At 47.9% G+C, this 21,782-nt stretch overlaps 1 protein-coding gene across 1 annotated transcript in view; it reads right to left on the bottom strand.

Moving 5' to 3' along the window:
- Positions 1-21,415, bottom strand: part of LOC138982105 (ras-associated and pleckstrin homology domains-containing protein 1-like) — a 59,968-nt gene extending 38,553 nt beyond the window's left edge. The window contains exons 1-3 of the mRNA XM_070355328.1: positions 21,318-21,415; positions 8,776-9,036; positions 6,609-6,796 (exon numbers count right to left, since the gene is read on the bottom strand). Of these exons, the coding sequence (XP_070211429.1) occupies positions 6,609-6,796; positions 8,776-9,036; positions 21,318-21,357 (489 nt within the window). The 5' untranslated portion in view covers positions 21,358-21,415. The remainder of the gene's footprint in view (positions 1-6,608; positions 6,797-8,775; positions 9,037-21,317) is intronic.
- Positions 21,416-21,782: the final 367 nt, after the last annotated feature.

The raw sequence follows: 21,782 nt of genomic DNA on the forward strand, positions 1-21,782 counted from the left end.
GGGCTTGCAACGTAGTACAATATATGACCTTACTGGGAGAATGGAAAATTTCCTAAATAAATTTTCATTTAATTAATATACTTACCCGAATCACATTAGCATTGAGTCACCTGAGATGCTTATCACTGAAAAAACGCTTACCCGGCTAAAGAATTTAAAGGGAAGCAACCCCATCACCAAAACGAAAGTGAAAGTAGCTTTGGTAATGGGCCAGTACACCGGGAGTTACCTCCCATACGGGTGTATGCCACGTCACTTCCTCTAGGAACACGTGCCTATTATCATACGGCTTTAAAAAATCTTAAAACCATAAGCGGGGCAGGTGGGAGGGAATACAGTATGTGATTCGGGTAAGTATATTAATTAAATGATAATTTATTTAGGAAATTTTCCATTTAATATCATATTCTTACTCCGAATCACATTAGCAGATAACATCAACAAGGCGGTGGGCTAGAAATGAATCAAAACTCACCATCAAGTTCTGGACAGGAACTGGCCTGCTGCTATGAGCGCTGGAAGGCCTCTGGAGCCATCCTGTCGAAGAGCTGTGACGTCCCGAAGATAAAAGTTTATGAAAACATCTTCGGAACGCCAATACGCAGTTGTCAGCACCTCCTCTAGACGTCTGGAGCGCAGAACTGCCAGAGAGGATGCCCACGCCCTCGTCTCATGGGCTCGGGCCGAGTCAAGTGGCAAGGAGGGCATAACCCCCCCCCTCTTTGTGCGCCTCCACTCATAAGCCTGCTTGATGAGCGAGGACACCCACCGGGCCAACGTTACCTTCGACAAATCTTTCTCGCGCCTAGTAAGGAGAGAGATAAACAACAACTTCTGAGAACTAGACCGAATCGGCTGAGTCCGGGCTAAGTACAGACGAAGTGCCCTCACAGGGCAATTGACCGAATCGGGGTCACCCGGGGCCAACGCGCTGGTCAGAGCCTTAACTCTAACCAGCGGAGAGGCCTGCCCCGGAGACTGATTCTTGGCCAGGAAATCAGGCCGGAAACGCAAAGATGCGGAACCGTCCGGCTCAAAGGAGATATCTCCAGGCTGACCCGACAGGGCGTGGACCTCGCTACCCCGTCGGGCCGTAGCCAACAAAAGGAGAAACAGCGCTTTGCGAGTGACATTGAACAGACTGGCCTCGCTTAAAGGCTCAAAATCCGCAGAACGAAGGAATTCCAGGATTAAAAACAAGTCCCACTTGGGAGCGGGCAAACGAGCTTTAGCTTCCTTAAGAGCAGCCCCTTTAATGACTGCAGCTATAACGCCCCCGACTCGAACAGAACGACCAATCTGCTGAAGAGTCGCCGAGATAGCGGAGCGCCGGACCCTCAACGAGGAGACTGAGGCGCCCTGTGAAGACATGAAAGAGAGGTGGTTAGCGACCTGAATAGAGCGCGGAGCCACCGAACTCACCCCTCTAGCTGAACACCAGGCAGTCCATGCCTTCCAGTGGGAAGCATAAACTGAAGAGGTGGACGCTCTATGCGAGCGAGCCACCAAGTCCAGAGTCAAAGACGACGCCCCAGAGCGCTTCAGCGAGTCCCGAACAACTTCCACACGTGAAGCTTCAGAAGACTGGGCTCCTCGTGTGGAATGCCTGTTCGGGGCTGCACTAGTTCCCCTCGCACGAGTGCGAGAGGAATGGGGGGCCCTTGGGCAAGCCGAAGAAGATCTGGAAACCAGACCTGCGACGGCCACAGAGGAGCGACCAGAAGAAGAAGGGCCGGCTCCTCCATCTCCGCTTTCCGGATTACTCGGCTGAGTAACGGAAAGGGAGGAGTCTGAAGATCTGTATGTGCCCCCCAACCCTCCCTGGACGCATCTGTAAAGAGGTCCAGGTCGGGGAGGGGCACGACGATCGGAACACCTCTGCAGACCCACTCCGTGTGCAACCACGGAAGGGTCGCAGACTGGAACCATCCCTGCAAAGGGATGAGGGCGTCCCAGTCCACCAGAGGAGAGTCCACAAACGGCTTCAGCGCGAACTGAAGCGGACATTTGTGGACCCGGCCCAGTGAAACCAGAAGAGCCATAGACTCCATCTGCCCCAAGATGGAGGCGAGCGAGCGGATGGAAGCCATCAGGAGAGGTAAAGTGGAGCGAATCTGAGCTTGGAGCTTGTCCACCCTTCTCGGAGAAGGCTGGACAGTCCAAGCGACCGTGTCGAAAGACATCCCCAGATAAGTGAATGTCTGTGACGGGGTCAGCTCCGACTTTACCCGGTTGATCGAGAACCCCAACCAGTTGGATTCTCGAAGAACCGTCAGGGTATCCTGCGAACAGCCGCTCTGGGACTGGTTCATGATGAGCCAGTCGTCCAGATAAGCCCGCAGACGGATACCCTGGGACCTCACCAGTGCACAGACCTGTCTCACCACCATGGTGAAAATCCACGGTGCGAGAGACAGCCCGAAAGGGAGTGCGCGAAACTGGTAGATCTGATCTCCCCACCGGAAACGAAGCCATTTCCGGTCGGTCGGATGCATAAGAATGTGAAAGTATGCGTCCGTGAGATCGATCGAGGTCACCCAGTCTCCTGGGCGGAGAGAGTCTCGGACAGAGGCTGGCGTCTCCATCTTGAATTTTATCTCCCTCAAGAAAGTATTGAGGAGAGATAAATCCAACACGGGACGCCATCCTCCTGATGCTTTGGGAACAGCGACCAGACGCCCGTAAAATCCCAGGGAGCTGTGGACCCGAACTCTCTCCACCGCGCCCTTCTGCTCCAGGGAGGCAATTTCCGACTGCAAGACGGAACGTGCTTCCTGCGAGAAGGGGGGCTTGAACCGCGGAGGCACTCGGGTAAGAGGCGCCTTTTCCTCCCGCCAGAGTAGACGGAAGCCCGAACTCACCACTCCCACAATCCATTGGCTGTCTACTACCGACATCCAACGAGAAAGTGCCCGGGAGGGGCCTCCCGCCATCACCAAGGTGGAGGGCGGGAGGGAGGTGAGATCGGGAGCGCTTCATTGGGGGTGTGGCTTACTTCCAGAGCCGCCACGCCCCCTCCCCGATGCCGTCCTCTTCTTCCCACCACGAGCGGCCGGCGAAGCCTGCCGCTTCTGAGCTGGCTTGGGGTTAGACGATGTCTGAGCCTGCTTCTGTTTAGAAGGCTGAGACTGTTTCACCCCCTTCAGAGTGTAGTCAAGGAACTGACTGTCCTTGTTTGACTGAATCTCCTTCTGTCTGGCATCCAGTGCCAGCGGACAGAAGAGAGACTCCTCTGAGACCGGGGAGACTCTCAAGGTCTCCCTAGTAGCCAGCTCCGTGAATTGGGACTGCGAGAGGAAGAGATCCCTCCTGCAGAGTACCGCTTGGGTGTACTGCAGGGAGGAAAGACGCAATTGTTCCTCATTGACCTTGGCCAATGCGGTCAAAAGCGCAGAGACATCGTCCGCATTCTGTTCTTCACTGAGAGTGAAAGGAACTAGCGAATCGGTCAATGCCCGAGACAGAGCCCGAACGAGAGTCTCCGCAATGGAGGACAGTTCGATCTGCCGACGTCCAACCTCCTCAGCAGAGAGGAGGGAAGCCTCGGAAACCGGCAAAACCGAATCACGCTTGATCGGTTTAGTCAGAAGAGGCAGCAATTCCCGGGAAACCGGAAGGGTAGCCCTAGGGAGTGCAAAAGACGCCAGCCAATTCTGGCTCTGATTGGGCATGCCAAGCTTCCTATTGGCCGTAGGCACGAAGGAAGAGGCTTGGGCAGCTGAAGCCACCCACTGCTGAGCTGATTCCGGAACTGGACCAAAAGGAAGCAGTAACGGAACAGGCACTGGCCGAATACCACTCCCCGCATGTGCTGGACGAACCAGTGAATGCGAAAGTTGGTAAGCCACTGACGGAGACTCGGCGAACCGGAAGGAAGAAACATCCTCCTGTGCCGGCCGGAAGTCCGCCATGGCAGAAGGAACGAATGATGCGGAAGAGTCCGCAGCCACCACCCCTTCAGGAAAATAACGAGACGTTACTTCCGCCGCGACGTCAAGAACAGACTTGAGCTTCGACGGAAACACGCCCCGCGACTCCTCGCTGACCACTGATGGAGCATCAGAATAGTCACACGTGGAACCATGACCGAAGTCACCAGTTCCGGAAGCAGAAGCATGCCCTGGCAAACCGGAAACCGGAAAAGCCTGAGCACTAACGTCATCCTGCCGCCCAAAACCCTGTGAAGGTAAAGGGTAAGCAGGACGACCATCCGCAAAAACCGGAGCTGGATGAGCTGACGTCACTCCCCCGACTGAGTGGAGTGATGCCTGCTCAAGCCTAGGCGCTTGAAAGCCGGAAGGCGCACGCTGTAATCCACTATCTGGTATCCGGAAGGAACCACCAGAAGAGGAAGAAGCGTTTCCGGCCGAAACCGGAAGTGTAGTCAACGGAACCGCAAAATGCGGAAGTGAAGACTGCACTGGTTGACTTCGCGATCCGGAAGGACCGGAAGTCAGTGAATACTCCATCCTGCCGCGACCGCCGTAGCGTGCCGGAGCGGACGGATCATCACTTCCGGCAAGTGCCGGAAATGCGGCAGTCGAAACCGACTGCCGCCGCTGTTCGAACAAGTCCGGGGCCTCGTAGGTTATCGCCGGAAATGAAAGATCAGCAAGGTATCGGTCGTGACCCGATGCGAAAGAGCTGTCCCCCGAAGGAGAACGTCCAGGCGCCTCACGAGGGCTATCGGACCAGCTCTGCTTACCAACCGACGCTGAAGAGGGAGGACGCTGCTCCAAGCCGGAAGTGGAGGACAAAGACACGGAAGCCAATGCCCGGACGTCACTGCCAGATGCCGGAAACGCCGAACTGCTGGCGACGGAACGCTGAAATTCTGCCTGCACCAAGCTGCGGATTTCTGGAACCAGTGACTTTAACAGAGAGGAAACCAACGCACCTTGTCCAGGTGCTAACAAAGAAGACGAAGTCTCCGATGTAGAGACAGGTGCAGAAGTAACAGTAGCGCTAGGCGCCGCAAAAGAAGCAGAAGTAGTAACAGCGCTAGGCGCCGAAATTGGTACAGCCAACAAAGTGTTACGCTCTTGGTCTGTAACAAGTAACGTTGCTTTGGAAGAGGAAGACTTAGCCTTAATTTTCCCCTTGGGGTCCGACTTGCCACGGCGCTTGTCTGAATCAGACATGTTGACAACAACACGTGGCAACGCGAAAAAAAAAAAAAAAAAAAAAAAAAAAAAAAAATTTACTGAAACATAAGTCTAAACGACTGGAAAATTCAGTAAACACACGCACTAATGCGTTAACAAAATACTATAGCTAAACTTGCCCCACAAGCAGAGGCACGGAGAGCTACAAACAAAGTCACACGAGCTAGAAAACTAACTCACACAACAAAATGGCGACACGCAAGACACTGACACAAACGTCAACAACACGTGGCAAAGTAAAAAGATTTACTGAAACGTAAGTCAAAACGACTGAAAACACAGTAAACACACACGCTTACGCGTCAACAAAATACTAAAGCTACACTTGCCCAAACAGAAAGAGGGCACGCAGAGCTACTAGCAAAGTCACACGAGTTAGCTAACTAACTCACACAACAAAATGGCGAAACACGCAAGTCACTGACACACAAGTCCGTAAAAAACGGACAACGTACAGTAACGAAACAGCGCAAACAACCAACAACAAACGGGAACGAGCTCACCAAACTGTAGGCAAGGCGAGCAGACAAGCTGGGTAACGTGGCCGGCGGGTGTCACTCAAACACACAAGGTCAGCCACAGAGCGTCAAAAAGTGAACCGTCCTCTCCGAGGTGAAAAAGACGTATGATAATAGGCACGTGTTCCTAGAGGAAGTGACGTGGCATACACCCGTATGGGAGGTAACTCCCGGTGTACTGGCCCATTACCAAAGCTACTTTCACTTTCGTTTTGGTGATGGGGTTGCTTCCCTTTAAATTCTTTAGCCGGGTAAGCGTTTTTCAGTGATAAGCATCTCAGGTGACTCAATGCTAATGTGATTCGGAGTAAGAATATGATATTAAATGCAAGTTTCCAGTACAAAGGACTTAACATTTCTTACATACTGCTTGACTAACATCTTTACAAACATTGACTTTATTCTATACAAGAAACACTTAACAAGGGTAAAAGGAGAAACAAAATCCGTTAGTCGCCTCTTACGACATGCTGGGGAGCATCGGGTACATTCTTTTTCGTCCCAACCAATATGGCACTCCCCCTAACCTGCGGGGGGCTTGCTCAAGCTTGAAACCCGTTAAAGGGGTAGAGCGCAAAGGAAAAGTTCACAGGTAGAAGGTTTGAGATTTCAAGTTTTGTTGGACAGTTTGTTGGCTGGGGTTTGAGCCAGGAAGTTAATACATCCACAACCCTTTCTCCAAGACTTTCTATTTTCCGGAACACTCCTATTACATGGCGTCGAATTCTAATTAAGTCATACTATTTGCTCAGTATGCGAACCGTGCTGAAAAAAAGAGAGGAGAGGGCAGGTGTTTTGAAACAATCACATTAGTTTCAAATCGGACATTTGAAGTGGTACCCTCCAGATCGATTTGTGTGGAGAATGACGTACTATCCAAATACCCCCCAAACACCACCATAACCACAAACTCCAATTGACTGACCTCATTCATAACGGTGGTGGCCGAGATGGCGCTGGTCATACTGCAGGTCTCGCCAGAGGACGAAGACGTGGTTTCAGCCGACGAAGACACGGTGGCCATGGACGTGAAAGATTCGGAGGATGGTAGAGAAGCATTGTCAGAAAATGCAGAGTCCGTCTCCACGGCATCGCTGATTTGTTCGGAGGTCACTGCACACGAAAGAAAAGAGACATACGGTTAGATTTCAGGCTGAAAGTTGGGGGAAGGAAGCGTGTAGATGGGATAGACAACCAGACACACGTTTGACACTTCGGTGCTTTGCGACTGTCCTTATCGACAGGGCGAAATTCCATGGAAGGAAATCGAAGCATGAACCTACTCGTACATTAAACATCATCATAACGATACATATTTTTGCACACACATTCACAAGAAGTCAGAACATAGATATAGACGGTCAAAAATGACAGACAGACAGACAAATAATGATACACATCATCCAAACACATCCAAATACTCTCTCTCTCTCTGTCTGTCTGTCTGTCTGTGTGTGTGTGTGTGTGTGTGTGTGTGTGTGTGTGTGTGTGTGTGTGTGTGTGTGTGTGTGTGTGTGTGTGTGTGTGTGTGTCTCTCTCTCTCTCTCTCTCTCTCTCTCTCTCTCTCTCTCTCTCTCTCTCTCTCTCTCTCTCGCGGGTTTTCTCTGAACTTCACGACCATTTCATACAAATCATTAAACGGAGAGAAATGGACACTAATAAGAAAAAACAACAGCAAAAACAAAACAGAAAAACACAAAACACACACACACACACAAACACACAAAACAAAGAACGACAACAAAACAGCAACCACTAAATCACGCACATACGAGACAAAGGAGGATGAAAAACCAACAAACAGGAAAGGACTTTACAAAAAGAAAATAATGATAGCCTAAAAAGAGTGGGCGGAAGCATAGACAAACCAGACAAACTATCATTTTACCACAGAAAAGGGAGACAAGCTCGGCCTTTACACAAGAGAAATTCCGGCCAAAGTCGTTAAGGAAACAACACAAAATCGAATCACTGCAAACCGGAGCCAAAATCAATAAGGAGAGAAAGCCGACGTCTGTTTTTACGCATGTTCTATAACTTTCGAAAAACGAAAGAAAAAGAAAAGAACTAAAGAGCAAACGCGAGTGAAGAAACGCCATGCTAGCAGCTGTTTCTCATTGTTGTACTTATTTGTGTTACGATCCCGGGGAAAAGCCGCAGTTCATGCATACCAACCAGTCGGTAACTTCACATTCACCCAGACGCACTGGCGTAGCCTTTGAGACAAAATTGCCTAATTTGAAAATTCAGGAAGAGAAGCCATAACGGAATGAATGTGTGTGGGTGTGTGTGTGTTAGTGTGGGTGTGTGTGTGTTAGTGTGTGTGTGTGTTTTAGTGTGTGTGTGTGTGTGTGTGTGTGTGTGTGTGTTTGTGCGTGTGTGTGTGTGTGTTCTTGTGTGTGTTCGTGCATGCGTGCGTGTGTATATGTGTGTGTGTGCTTCTGTACGTGCCTGCGAGTATGTGTGTGTTATGTCTGTCTGTCTCTCGGTCTGTGCGTGTTCACGTGTGTTACGTGTCTTTTTACACAGATGATTGCTTAGCGGCCAGTGGTCCGTGTTACGCAGGCACAGACGCCATTGCAATCGAGTTCAGACCCCAGTTACGGAGGGGTCAGAAAAGACCAATTCAGCTGAGTCAGGAAATATAGGCAAACTCGTCAGGAGCCCCCATATGCTGGCTTCAAATAAGCTTATGAAACCATAAATGATATTTTCCAGAGGTTGGTGTAAACTCTGTGAGACGATGAAGAAGAGACGGAAAACCCTGTTCTTGAAAAATAAAAACCAGAAAAAAGACTGAGAGAGACGAATTTTGGTATGATTCGACTCTCAAAATATTAGCTTTTGAAAACAAATACTGAACAAACGCTCGGAATAGGGATCAGTGAAAAAGAACAATACGAGCAATCAACATCTTGTAAAGAAGAAATAAACAATAAAAACATGTTACCGATACGGAGAAGGAAATAAGAGATTAAACCCTAAAGGAGAAACAACCACCCCCCCCCCCCCCAACACACACACACACACACAAAACGGAGTACGACATCGTCACAATGACGTCATCGCTCAATGACGTCAAAACAACTTACCCGGTACAAGTAGGTGACCGTTGGTCTTCTTGTAGCTCAGGCCGAGCGTGATCTCCGCGGCGAGTGCGTCTAGCTCGGCCTGTATAGTGTCGCTGCCCCCCTCCGCTCCGTATCGGGGGGTATGTCCCCCGTAGGGGGCACTCCCCCCGTCGCCGCCCCCGGGTTCGCCCAAGGATTGCGAGAGCTCGCTCTGCGTTGTTGTCAGCTGTGTCTCGAGCTCTGTCAGTTCGCCCAGGATTGCGTCAAAGTTGATGTCCTGATCTGAAAGTAGGCAAAAGTTAAAGGTGTTTTGATTAACCCTGAGTGTTTTACGGACACATCACATTCTGGAATAATGTTGTTTTGGTTTGTTGATTAGTGCAATGTTAACGACGGAGGCTCATCTACATTTTTTTGTTGTTGAGCCGCCTCGTCATGTGTAGCTCGTTGGTAATTGAAAACGACGGGCGCAGTGGCGTGGTGGTAAGACGAATCCGCCTGGTGGGTTAAGTGTGGAGATTTTTCCGATCTCCCAGGTCAACTTATGTGCAGTCCAGCTAGTGACTTAACCCCCTTCGTGTGTACACACAAGCACAAGACCAAGTGCGCACGGAAATGATCCTGTAATCCATGTCAGATTTCGGTGGGTTATCGAAACACGAAAATACCCAGCATGCCTCCCCCGAAATCGGCGCATGCTGCCTGAATGGCGGGGTAAAAACGGTCATACACGTAAAAATCCACTCGTGCTAAAAACATGAGTGAACATGGGAGTCTAAAGCCCATGAACAAAGAACAAGAAGAAGAAGAAGGTAATTGAAAACAACATACCATCTTGAACGCATGTAACACACACACACACACACACACACACACACACACACACACACACACACAGCTGGACTGGAGGGGGGGCAGGTTGAGGGAGGGAGAGAGAGAGAGAGAGAGAGAGAGAGAGAGAGAGAGAGAGAGAGAGAGAGAGAGAGAGCGAGAGAGAGAGTGTGTTTTGAAGGACATAGAAAAAAGACCAAGAAAAACGTCATTCCCAGCCCTGAAAGTAGGCCCCTTTCCACAAAAGTCCGCACAGCAAACGAAGCAGAAGAAAAAAAACACCTTAATATGATTTCACGTCGATTTCAAAACAGATTCATAATAAAGAAGCCAAGATCTGAAATTGATTCGCGCCTGGATATAATCTAACGAACCAGTTTCTAAATTAAATCTGGAGAGAAATTCAGCGTGATGCTCTGAGCATGAACCCAGCGTTTTTGCTTATTAAAGAACATTTTTTTAAAACGACCACAAATTCCACCACAGATGACGTGTGTGAGAAAGCGAAAGAGGAGGAGGGTTTCCTTGAGAAATCTCTTCAAACAGACCGCGGAAGACGAGGGGATGAAAATCTCCGAAACCTGAGGGTGTGGTGGTGGTGGTGGTGGGGGGGGGGGGGGGGGGGGGGGGGAGAGAGAGAGAGAGATTTGCTCGAAGCAAAACGAGGAAGGAATGTTAAGGTTTTAATCAAAACAAGATGTCCACGGAGGAGAGTGAAGGATGTTTGGAATTTGAGCAGATTTATCGATTCTGTCGGAAACGGTGCCATGCAATGCCACTAGAGAGAGAGAGAGAGAGAGAGAGAGAGAGAGAGAGAGAGAGAGAGAGAGAGAGAGAGAGAGAGAGAGAGGGAGAGAGAGAGAGAGAGAGAGAGAGAGAGAGAGAGAGAGAGAGAGAGAGAGAGAGAGAGAGAGAGAGAGAGAGAGAGAGAGAGAGAGAGAGAGAACATGCACAATCCGGCAAGCAAAAATTACATTGAAAGAGCACTGTAAACTGAAGTTACTTTCACTTTGAAACCAGTTGTGAACACTGGGTGAAATACTATGTGATTCTACTAGCAAAAGCAGCACTGATGGTAAACACTTAATAGTGTTTACCATGTGTGCTACTTTTTTCCAGTATAAATTGTGATGCTGATGAAATACAACAAATCTGCTGATAATCATCGACTTACAACCACAATCAGCTAACATACAACTCGGCACTGATTAAACCCCGCCCCCCGCAAAATAAATAATATCAAATTGATGAAAAACAGCTACTTCCAACCGCACTCAGCCACTCGTTGCTCTCAACAGCCACCCAATCCAAACCCCCTGAACCTACCCCCCTTCGTCTCTCTAAAAAGCCCAACAATGTACCACCTAATCACTGAAGTTACAACTCCACGCAAAGTGCTAATCTCTACACCACAGCTCTCCATGAAGTTTGGAATTAAGTCTAGAGAACAACAGTGCACTCTACCTTGGAACGCAGGGACCTGTGTCCGCAACAGTTCTCTCGAGGATTCTTTCTTGTTTGTGTAAGCAGCTGCAATTATTTCAGATTTCACGGTGTTTTTTTTCTCATGAGTTTTGTTTGTGTACTGTACATGTAGTTGAAATTCTCTTGTTACACTGAGATGTTTGCGAGCGTGTGCGTGTATTTGTGTGTGCATGTGCGAGCGTGTGCTAGTGGTGAGTGAGACAAAACAACCATGTACTATATGTAAGCAATTATTGTCAGTTCTAGTGTTATTCAACGTTCCAAGAGAATTGGTTTTTTGCTTAAGCGCGAAGGTCGTTTTCATTTTTGGCAAACTTATTCTGTTGGGTCCTACAGTGGGGAGGTTTTTCTTTTCTTCTTTTCTTGTCGGAGTACCCCTGAAGTTGATGTGTTTAGCATCGCTGTGGGTTCGCACTGCATTTACTGCATCTACTGCATGTGGCCTGAGACCAAAGTTGAACGGCTGTTCCTGCAGGGATATTGGATGGCGTCGGCAGGCATAGACTGAAAAGTTAAAACTGTCTGACGGTGGTGGAATGGTGACGCTTGATACGGCCTTTACTTCCGAAAGTGAAGTCCATTTTGGCAATTGTGCCGACAAAAATAAATCTTTGAATTTTTTCGCTAGGGAGAGTGCCTAAACTTCCGAAAGTTATGTATCTTTCGACTTATTGTGCCAAAGAACAAAAAATCCCCACAATACCTGCCCAGTTCCTTGATCCCCATTTGACACTGGAAGACTTTGAGCTTGTGCTACGCTCAGCACTCAGACTGTACTATTCATTTTCTGATTTGTATTTCTGTCATTTTCAAATGATTTACAATGAAGAGAGTTTTAACTCCTACGCAGGAAAAGATACAAAGGTGTAACTTTTATTAACGGAAGCAGCAAAAACAGCTGTCCTTGCACCTTTCTCACAGCACAGCACGTGAGCTCGCTCAACTCTCAATGGGAGAGTTGTTTGCCATGAATGCTACTCATTATTAAGACAAAAGTACTCGGAACTGTTCCTTGGAGAGGGTTGTCTTTCCTTGTCATCTTGTGCTTGTGTGTGTGTGTGAGTGCATGTGTGTGTGCGTCTGTGCGTGAGCGCGCGCGTGCGAGTACATGTGTGCGTGCGTGTGCGTGTGTGTGTATGCGTGCGTGTGTGTTCATAATTTTGAAGTAAGATAGATTGGTGCCGGAAGCAATGCCGTTTTGATTTGTTGTTCTTGTTTTCCTTTTTCAAATCCTTTGAAAAAAAGGGAGAAGCGAGGAGAGGGGGGGGGGGGGTGGGGGGGGGAGTGAGGTGAGGACGGTAGCGGTGGTATGCTTGCAAATACGCAGACGTAAGCATTATGATAATCCCAACAGACATGAAAGAACACGATGAGCAAACAGACATGAAAGCAAGGCATCACGAATCATGACTATCGTAAGCAAGGCAAGAACGACTGCCAAGGATGAAAGGAAACAAGCGTGATAACGCAGTATCGATGACTCCCGCAAAACACTCTCGCTATCAGTGGCTGGAGCCATGTAGTACACAGCCACGACATCCCCAGCTTGTCTGTAACTTTCAGATACAGTGAAACCCCCCTCTTAGACCTTACCAAAAAAGAAAACATCAAGTCTTCAAAAGAAGGGAGTCAGTGTGAAATGGCGAGAAAGTGACTGAGGTTGTGAATAAGAACCATAAGAAAGTAAGGTCTCAAAAGAGGGGAAGTCTTGGAGTGGGTTCGGGGGAGGGGGGGTGAGGGGGGGGGGGGGGTCCACTGTTCTTCTTCTCAGCCAGCACGTTCAGAGGAAACGGAAGTTGTGGTTTGGTGTCGATAGCATGGACGCGTGGAAAATGGAAAATGAAAAATAAGCTTTCTGAGCCATAACTCTTCCCCCTCCCCTCCCCACTCCTCTCCATGGAGCTATTATATCTTACAAAAGATATTCTACTGCTACGCTAGCAAAAGAATATATTTTCTCTCATCTCTTTTCTCCCCCCTACACCCCCCCCCCCTACCTCCTCCCTCATCTCTTCAACCCCATAACCGTTTTGCTTCTCCCATCCATCATGTGTGTTGCTCCCAAAACAAGTTCGTTATTTTTCGTTTTTGCGGCCGGAATGTTCACGCTTATTGCCTGCCTGGGTTTGTTGCTAGCAGGTCATATTGGGGCAAGGCCATCAAGAAACGGGAGGAAAAATGCTCTGACACGGCGGAAAAGTAACATTTCTTTCTTTTCTTTATTTTCTGTACTTTTTCTTCTACCCGACAAGGTTAATCACCATTAACTCCCCCCTCTCTTGCAGCTATTCTAGCTTTTTTCTGGGTACTTGGTACTTGTCAGCTTAGTGGCTCTATTATCTTTTTCTATCACCCCCCCCCCCCTACACCCCCCCCCCATTCCGCTCTCTGTCTGTCTGTCTGGGAACTTTCCCCGAACAACACGACCATACAATGACACAAACACATTTAACATCTACACATAACCGAAATCTGAGTGGATTAAGTCAAGAACAGCAACAAAACAACACTGTTACCCAAAGAATAGCTCTATAAACAAAAGCTTGTAAAAGCAGAGAACTTCTAGACTTTCCGGCCACAAGACACGAGGAAGACCGATCTCATGGCTCATATGAGCGAGCATGTAAACAATAAAGCCGAGGACCAAATATAATCAGCAACAAGAACAACAACAGGAAGACGAAGAACGAGAAGTACGAGAACAACGAGAAAAAGAACACAACCACCCTTATCAAACACAACCACCCTAATCAGTCAGTGTCAGAAAGTGCCTACGGCGCATCCCCCCCCCCCCTACCCCCTTGGAAAAGCCCATTATCAGTTTCTTTTCTGGGCTAGTTCCCTTACAAATGAATGCATGTACAAAAGAGCACAATAACTTACGGACACTAACTATCCCTTGTACTCCCCCCCCCCCACCACCAATCCTCATCCCGAAAAATAGGACCAGAATTGGTTGCTCATCTTCCGAAACAGCTCATGTAAAGATAAATGCACAAACAAAAAAGTACAAAAACGAAAGGACCTCTAATGAATCACCCCCCACCCCCAATCGGCTGCTCATTTTCTGCGCCATTTCCTCTGCAAATGGATACACAAATAAAAGAGCCCAAAACACGAACGTACATCAAGGAATCACTGACCCTCCCGCACTCATTAAATAAATGGTAGGTGTAGCACATGGAGGGGTGGGGGTGGGGTGGTGATGGTGGAGGGTCACTACATGAATTCCAGCATCCGATGCCAAATTTCAATGACCTGTCGACCCGAGAAGTCTGATCCATTACCAATGGTTGCTTTTGGCACGCTGGCCACAAACAGCTCCGGCACTTTTGGACGTGTGCCATGACAGTTTTAAATAATGCTCGCGGTACATGTGCATGTCGAATTTGGATGAGTGGAGTTGGGGGTATTAATTTGTAATTGTTAGTCCTCAAGCTCATAGCAATGCGATGAACAAAAGCAAAGGGACAATGTTCAACCAAATCAGAGAGAGAGAGAGAGACTCAGACTCAGAACTTTATTACAAAAGGATAAAGGTTTTAGGCAAAGCCTATTCTTCCAACCTGTCCTTTATACAACACATAAAGACAGACGCACATTACAAATATAAATTCAATCATATAAAATACAGAAATACATTGTACAGAATGCAACACAATGAGAGAGAGATAGATAGAGAGAGAGAGACAGAGAGAGAGAGAGAGAGAGAGAGAGAGAGAGAGGGAGAGAGAGAAAGAGAGAGAGAGAGAGAGAGAGAGAGAGAGAGAGAGAGAGAGAGAGAGAGAGAGAGAGAGAGAGAGAGAGAGAGAGAGAGAGCGAGCCTAACCCCCATGCAAGAAAAGTAACTTCAGTCTCATATTCTTCAGAGCAGGAAGACAAAGAAACAGCTCAACACTCTCATCCGAGCTCAAACCAGGCCGTGCATGTTTGCCTCACTATCCGACAGCACAGTGCGGAGGAAGCAGTGTCTACTTGCATCACAAGGTAAAGCATCAAACAATAGGTGGCATGCAAGAGTTCTCCAAAACACCTCCCCCACATTGCATATTACTGATTGTTCTGCTCCCCGCCTGCGCTCCTTCGGTTTCAGGATTTAGCGGGGGCGGTGGTGTCTACCTGTGTAACGGAAAGAGGAGGAAGAGGAGGAGGAGGCGGAACAGCAACAGCAACAGCGGCAGCTCCTCAAACCCACCCCGCAAGGTAAACATTCGGTGTCATATCAAAGTTCTAAAAAAAAACCAACAATTAAAAACACTCCCCCACAATGCATACCCCGATTGTTTCTGCTCCTCGACAATAGCATCTACGCTACTTCGGTATCAGGATTGTGCGGAGGAGGGGGTGTCTTACCTTTGCAACAGCAACAACAGTAGCAGTCCCCCTCCACCCGCCCCCCATTTGCCCCTAAAGTAAAACAATCGGTGTCATGCCCAAGTTCTCCAAAATACCTCCCACACCTTGCACACCCAGATTGTGCCTGCTCTCCGAGTATCATCAACAAGGCGGGCAGACAAAGAAACCAGTAGGGGTAGGAGGTGTCAGGGGGGGACTTGGCACCTGTAGCGAAGACTCGTAGACTGCTGCCAACTACACCTGACAAGGTGTCTACAAGTGTCTTACCTTAGCCACAGTGGTGTACCCTTTTCAAGACCACCAAACAATATGTCAACATGGGTTCTTAAAAGGGAGAGAGTCCTAATAAAACGATGGTAGATTTATAGAGGCGATGAAGAGACACTCTGCAAAAGGGAGAGAGTCCTAATAAACTTTCTTTCTTTCTTTATTTGGTGTTTAACGTCGTTTTCAACCACGAAGGTTATATCGCGACGGGGAAAGGGGGGGGGGGGAGATGGGATAGAGCCACTTGTTAATTGTTTCTTGTTCACAAAAGCACTAATAAAAAAATTGCTCCAGGGGCTTGCAACGTAGTACAATATATTACCTTACTGGGAGAATGCAAGTTTCCAGTACAAAGGACTTAACATTTCTTACATACTGCTTGACTAAAATCTTTACAAACATTGACTATATTCTATACAAGAAACACTTAACAAGGGTAAAAGGAGAAACATAATCCGTTAGTCGCCTCTTACGACATGCTGGGGAGCATCGGGTAAATTCTTCCCCCTAACCCGCGGGGGGTAGTCCTTATTTAAAACGATGGTAGATTTAAAGAGGCGATGAAGAGACACTCTGCAAAAGCTAGATCGCAACAGGAGAGTGGGGTCTTTTCTGCTGTTGTTGTTGTTGTTGTTGTTGTTTAATTTAATAAATACAATTATTTGAGTTGATCGGCAATAGCGTAGACGTTGATTATCGATCAATATCGCATTCAATCGGAAAAACAAACAAACACCGTTGACTGATCTTGTGCTGATTGTGACCATAACACGCAAAAACAGTTCGCAGTTAGATACTCTCTATTCCTCTTATTAGGATAATACTTGAAGACATTAAAATCAACCAGGAAGGTATTGAATTTGATATTGAATTATTCAGAAAACTCCTGTGTGAAGGTTCTTGGAATAAATTACAAAGGGCTTTGCTATTTCCCCGGTCGAAGCCGGGCCCTGACTACTTACTAGTACTTCATCAAAATAATACCACTGTGCAGAGAGCAACCAGGCTGTTCATTTTTGGTATGTGACCAAGTGGAGGGATGGTCTTATCCCATGTAAAAGCCTGGCCAGATATGAGACAGTGAGGCGAACTGTTTTCACGAGGCGGAGTGGGCCTTTTACGCAGGCCTTTTCTTTTCCGTCCTTTATTTTTCTTAAACCGGTGTGACGTTTTCATCTTTCGCCGTATTTCGCTTTTCGGCCTCGTTGATCCAGTACACTGGACAAAAAAACCACCCTTCGATAGTACTGATGAGCGACCTTGTGTACCTTACATTCATGGGGCCAAATTTGTCCAACCAATTTGTTTTATTGAACTTAGAAATTTGATTCATCCTAAAATGTTTTCCTTCTTACTCAAGGAGCGTAACCACTCAGTACACGTTTTCGAAGAAATCGATTTTGGGGGTGAAATCTATTAAATTTTACCACCAATTTTCTTCACATGCAAGAAACTGACATGCTTTTCGTCCATAAATAATTTCACTTCTTAATTTTACCAGGAAACAACATTTCAGTCTTGAGTATATGTCGAGGGGGAAATATGTACACAGGCGAAAGATGAAATCGTGACACCGGCACACGAGTGGCACATTAAGCGCGGGAAGACTAATCTAAGCATCAAAGTGACAGTCAAAGTACACTTGCCCCAGTCAGAACTTCGCTTTCTAAATGAAAATCGATTTTGGGCTGGACGATCTCAAACTAACCCCCCCCCCTCCCTCTCCCTTCTTCACAACTCTCCATCACGTACATATCAGAGCCGTGAACGAGGGAGGAGCTGCTGCTGTGAAGAAGAAGTGTCAGAAAAAGGAAAGGGAATGATCGGGATACGAGGGTCAGATTGGCACAGACTCTTTGCTGAACTGTCGCGGGCTGTAGGCAATGCGATTCAAAAGCCGCAGACAGCATTAAATCAATATTGGGGCCCTCAGGCCGCCCCTCCCTTCCAACCCCCCCCCCACCCCCCTCATAACCACCATCCCTCTTCGCTTACAGCTCGTCCCAACAGTCTCCCCTCCGAGTCACCACACTCCACCCCCCTTGAATCGTGCTATTTTCAATGACAGGAATTGGAAATTGCCTGTCCCCTCCGGCTCACCCCCACCACTCTCCATCCCCACCTCCCCCCCCCCCCACCCCAGCCAGTCATCGCTTGTGCAGAAACTTCCACCCATCATCATGTACATGGTGAACCTAAACCATGGCTGCCCATTCTAGCTCATCTCAAGCTTCATCCCCCCCCCCCCCCTCAAAAACACCCATCGCCCCCCCCCCCCTCCCCCGATTTCATTTCGTAGTCTCTGGCTATCCAAACCCTCCCTACCCCCCGCCGTCAATTACATTTTACCATCATGATGATGAGTCTTAACCCTATCTCCATTATCCCATCCCCCCCTCCTCCCAGCACATCTCCTAACCCCCTATTCCCCCCGCTAGCCACACCCCTCCACTTCCCCCTTTTGTGCTGTGGGGAATGAGAGGCAAGCAGTAAAACCTCAAACTGGTTGTCTCCTCTTGCTAATCCAAACCCCATGACCATACATCCCCCCCTCCTCCCCCACCCGCCCCGAACCCTTTATCCACAACCCATCCATAACCCTATCCTAACTAACCCTACCCCCAAAGCCAATCTCCCACTAACCCCCTCCCCAATCTCAACCTTCACTCAACCATACCCCTCCTTTTCGTGTTGTGTGTGCCGAATGTTGAGAAGTGAGATGGAAGAAGTGGATGGAACTTGGCTGCCCAGCCCGGGCGAATCGGATCGAAGGCCTAAAGAACGTCATTACCGACCAGGCCGCATTCATGGTCACAGCCGGCAGACACCGCCGATGTCGCCTTTGCCGCTACACGCTCGTCGGAGTCCAGACAGATTGATACACACATCTCTCCGCAAAGGAGAGGAGGGGTGGGGTGGGGTGGGGTGGGGGTGAGGGGGGGGGGGGGGATGGAAGCGTCGAGAGAACAAACCCCATAAAAACAGGGGACAGAAAGTATTGTCAAAGTCAGTTCTATGCGTGTGTTTTGTGGTGCAAGGAAATGCATATCCACGTCAACGTTGTGAGCGTCGAGACAAGATAACCAGATTCCTTGTTAGTAAACAATGGGAACATCTTCCTTGGAGTTTGGTTCAGGATGTTTTCGCTTAGATAAAGTAATGAAAGGTTATCACGACAAAGAAAACAAATGAATGGCTTTTTTTTAGAAACAACAATCATGTTGGCTGCGGGTTTGAAACTTACGTTGCGAAGCTAGAGCAGAAGCGCCTGTACTGTCTCAAAGATGCTTCTATCTATTCCTTCTCTCTTCTGTAGACTTGGCCTATTCATCGTACATGTGTATTAAACCGTGTTCACGTTATTATCATGTTGCACTGTAACCAGAAGGCCTTTGTCTGTCTGTCTGTGTATCTGTCTCTGTCTTTGTACTTGTCTGTCTGTCTGTCTGTCTGTCTGTCTGTCTCTCTCTCCCCCTCTCTCTCTCTCCCTCTCTCTCTTTACAGCCGCCCATTTCCTGAAGTCTGTTTACGCTGCAGAGGACACGAATAGATCCAGCCAGCAACTTTCAATTCTGTCTGGTGCGCATCTGGCACATTTACGACTTCTCCGAGGCGTAAACTGAGAGACAACCGTACGATCTTCAGGGACATGTTATTGATGATCACGGGGGATAATTCACGAGCAACGTTTTAAGAGGTTTGCATAGCAAGGTCACCAAGGCCCCATGAGCACACGCTGATCATGCTTCTCTGTTCATAAATGAAAGATCCTTCCTGCGTAAACGATTTCGGGTCACCATCACAGATCCGGCTAGGCTTTTACATAGGATAGTCTACCATTCATTCTTCTCGATGATTTCTGTGCAGAATGTTTTTTTTTGAAAGAAATGATTTTTAAAGGCAGTAGTGTCCAAATTAATTCACCAAAGATCAATCTGTGTCTGATTTGTTTCCTTATAGGCCATAGGCGCCTGGAGAGAGAGAGAGAGAGAGAGAGAGAGAGAGAGAGAGAGAGAGAGAGAGAGAGAGAGAGAGAGAGAGAGAGAGAGAGAGAGAGAGAGAGAGAGAGAGAGAGAGAGAGCAGTTATGATGTTGATTTGTTGGCATGTGTCCAAGAGGGTGGTCTTATCCAACATAAAAACCGGCACGGTTGGCCTAGTGGTAAGGCGTCCGCCCCGTGATCGGGAGGTCGTGGGTTCGAACCCCGGCCGTGTCATACCTAAGACTTTAAAATTGGCAATCTAGTGGCTGCTCCGCCTGGCGTCTGGCATTATGGGGTTAGTGCTAGGACTGGTTGGTCCGGTGTCAGAATAATGTGACTGGGTGAGACATGAAGCCTGTGCTGCGACTTCTGTCTTGTGTGTGGCGCACGTTATATGTCAAAGCAGCACCGCCCTGATATGGCCCTTCGTGGTCGGCTGGGCGTTAAGCAAACAAACAAACAAACAAACAAATCCAACATAAAAGCCGTTGCAGAGCTTGAGGCGCTGAGTCGAACCGTTTTCACGGGAAGGACACTGCTCTTAAACGGTCACTAACCTCGAAAAAATGTGCTTTACACCCAACTTAATTCTATAGCCTACAGAGCTGTGTTAACGCCCATCATCGAGAGATAAAAATTGTGCGACAAGAATAAATCATACAGAGAACAATAGAAGCATGAAATGAAAATATCCCGTAAACACAATGCAATATATCAGCAATCACACAAATCAGCCATGGTTGCAAAAGCCAAGGGTTCGCCATCCCACCACACCTATGGCAATGAGCGCAACCGTCAGCTAGCTTTCGGGTGTATGACTTTATTGAACCTGCTTGCTATATATATAAGAGCTAACACACCTGTTCCACTCATTTTCAAGCGAACTTGAAGAACACTGGCATTTTTGTTGTTGGTATTGCTTCATTGAAGGTAAAGGCTTTGTCGTTCTTTTTCAGGGACGCAATTTTTCTTGTCTTCTGTTTTCATCATATAATTGGTGAATCGGAATATACTCTAAAAACATTTACCATACATAGACGAACGTTCCTTTTCTTCATTTGAAACCGAGTTTCACGGGTATGACATAAAAAGAGAGAGAGAGAGAAAGAGAGAGAGAGACAGAGACAGAAAGAGAGAGCGAGACAGAGACAGAGAGAGAGAGCGAGAGAGAGCGAGAGAGAGAGAGAGAGAGAGAGAGAGACAGAGACAGAGAGAGAGAGCGAGAGAGAGCGAGAGAGAGACAGAGACAGAGAGAGAGAGAGCGAGAGAGAGCGAGAGAGAGAGAGAGAGAGAGAGAGAGAGAGAGAGAGAGAGAAAGAGAGAGAGAGAAAGAGAGAGAGAGAGGGAAAGAGAGACCGAGAAGACAAGACAATGATTTGTTTCCTTATAGGCAATAGGCGCCTGGAGAGAGAGAGAGAGAGAGAGAGAGAGAGAGAGAGAGAGAGAGAGAGAGAGAGAGAGAGAGAGAGAGAGAGAGAGAGAGAGAGAGAGAGAGAGAGAGAGAGAGAAATACGTATGTGCGTGCATAAACGCGTTTGTATAAGTGGGCGCGCACACTTGTGGACTATGTGTGTGTATGTGTGTGCGTGCGTGCGCATGTGTATTTGCGTGCGTGTGTGTGTGTGTGTGGATGTGAACTCACCATCATTTAGGAAGGAGAGGCGGAAGCTCTCCATGGCCATTCTGGGTGTAACGATGGTCTTGGCACGCCTTCGAACCGTCCCTGTCTCACTCGAGTCCAAGTCCTGCAAACACAAGAAAATAATCATCAATTCACTGACAAACATGCGAATGAAACGGTATGGGAAATTGATTCCCGCACACGGAGGGGGGAGGAGAGAGAGAGAGAGAGAGAGAGAGAGAGAGAGAGAGAGAGAGAGAGAGAGAGAGAAACACACACACACACACACACACACACACGTTTGAGTAAGTGTATGGGAGGGGGTTCTTAGTCTTTAGTTTCGCTCATAGTCCATTATTTTCTCTTCATTTATCATGCTATTTATTTCTTAAACTTTTCCGACATATTTCAATTTGTGTAGGGGAAGGGCTCCTAATATGGACCACTTTTTGTTTCATGCTGATAACTAGCTTGTTTTCTTGCGAA

The sequence above is a fragment of the Littorina saxatilis genome, linkage group LG12 (assembly GCF_037325665.1).
Source record: "Littorina saxatilis isolate snail1 linkage group LG12, US_GU_Lsax_2.0, whole genome shotgun sequence".
Classification (NCBI taxonomy): domain Eukaryota; kingdom Metazoa; phylum Mollusca; class Gastropoda; order Littorinimorpha; family Littorinidae; genus Littorina; species Littorina saxatilis.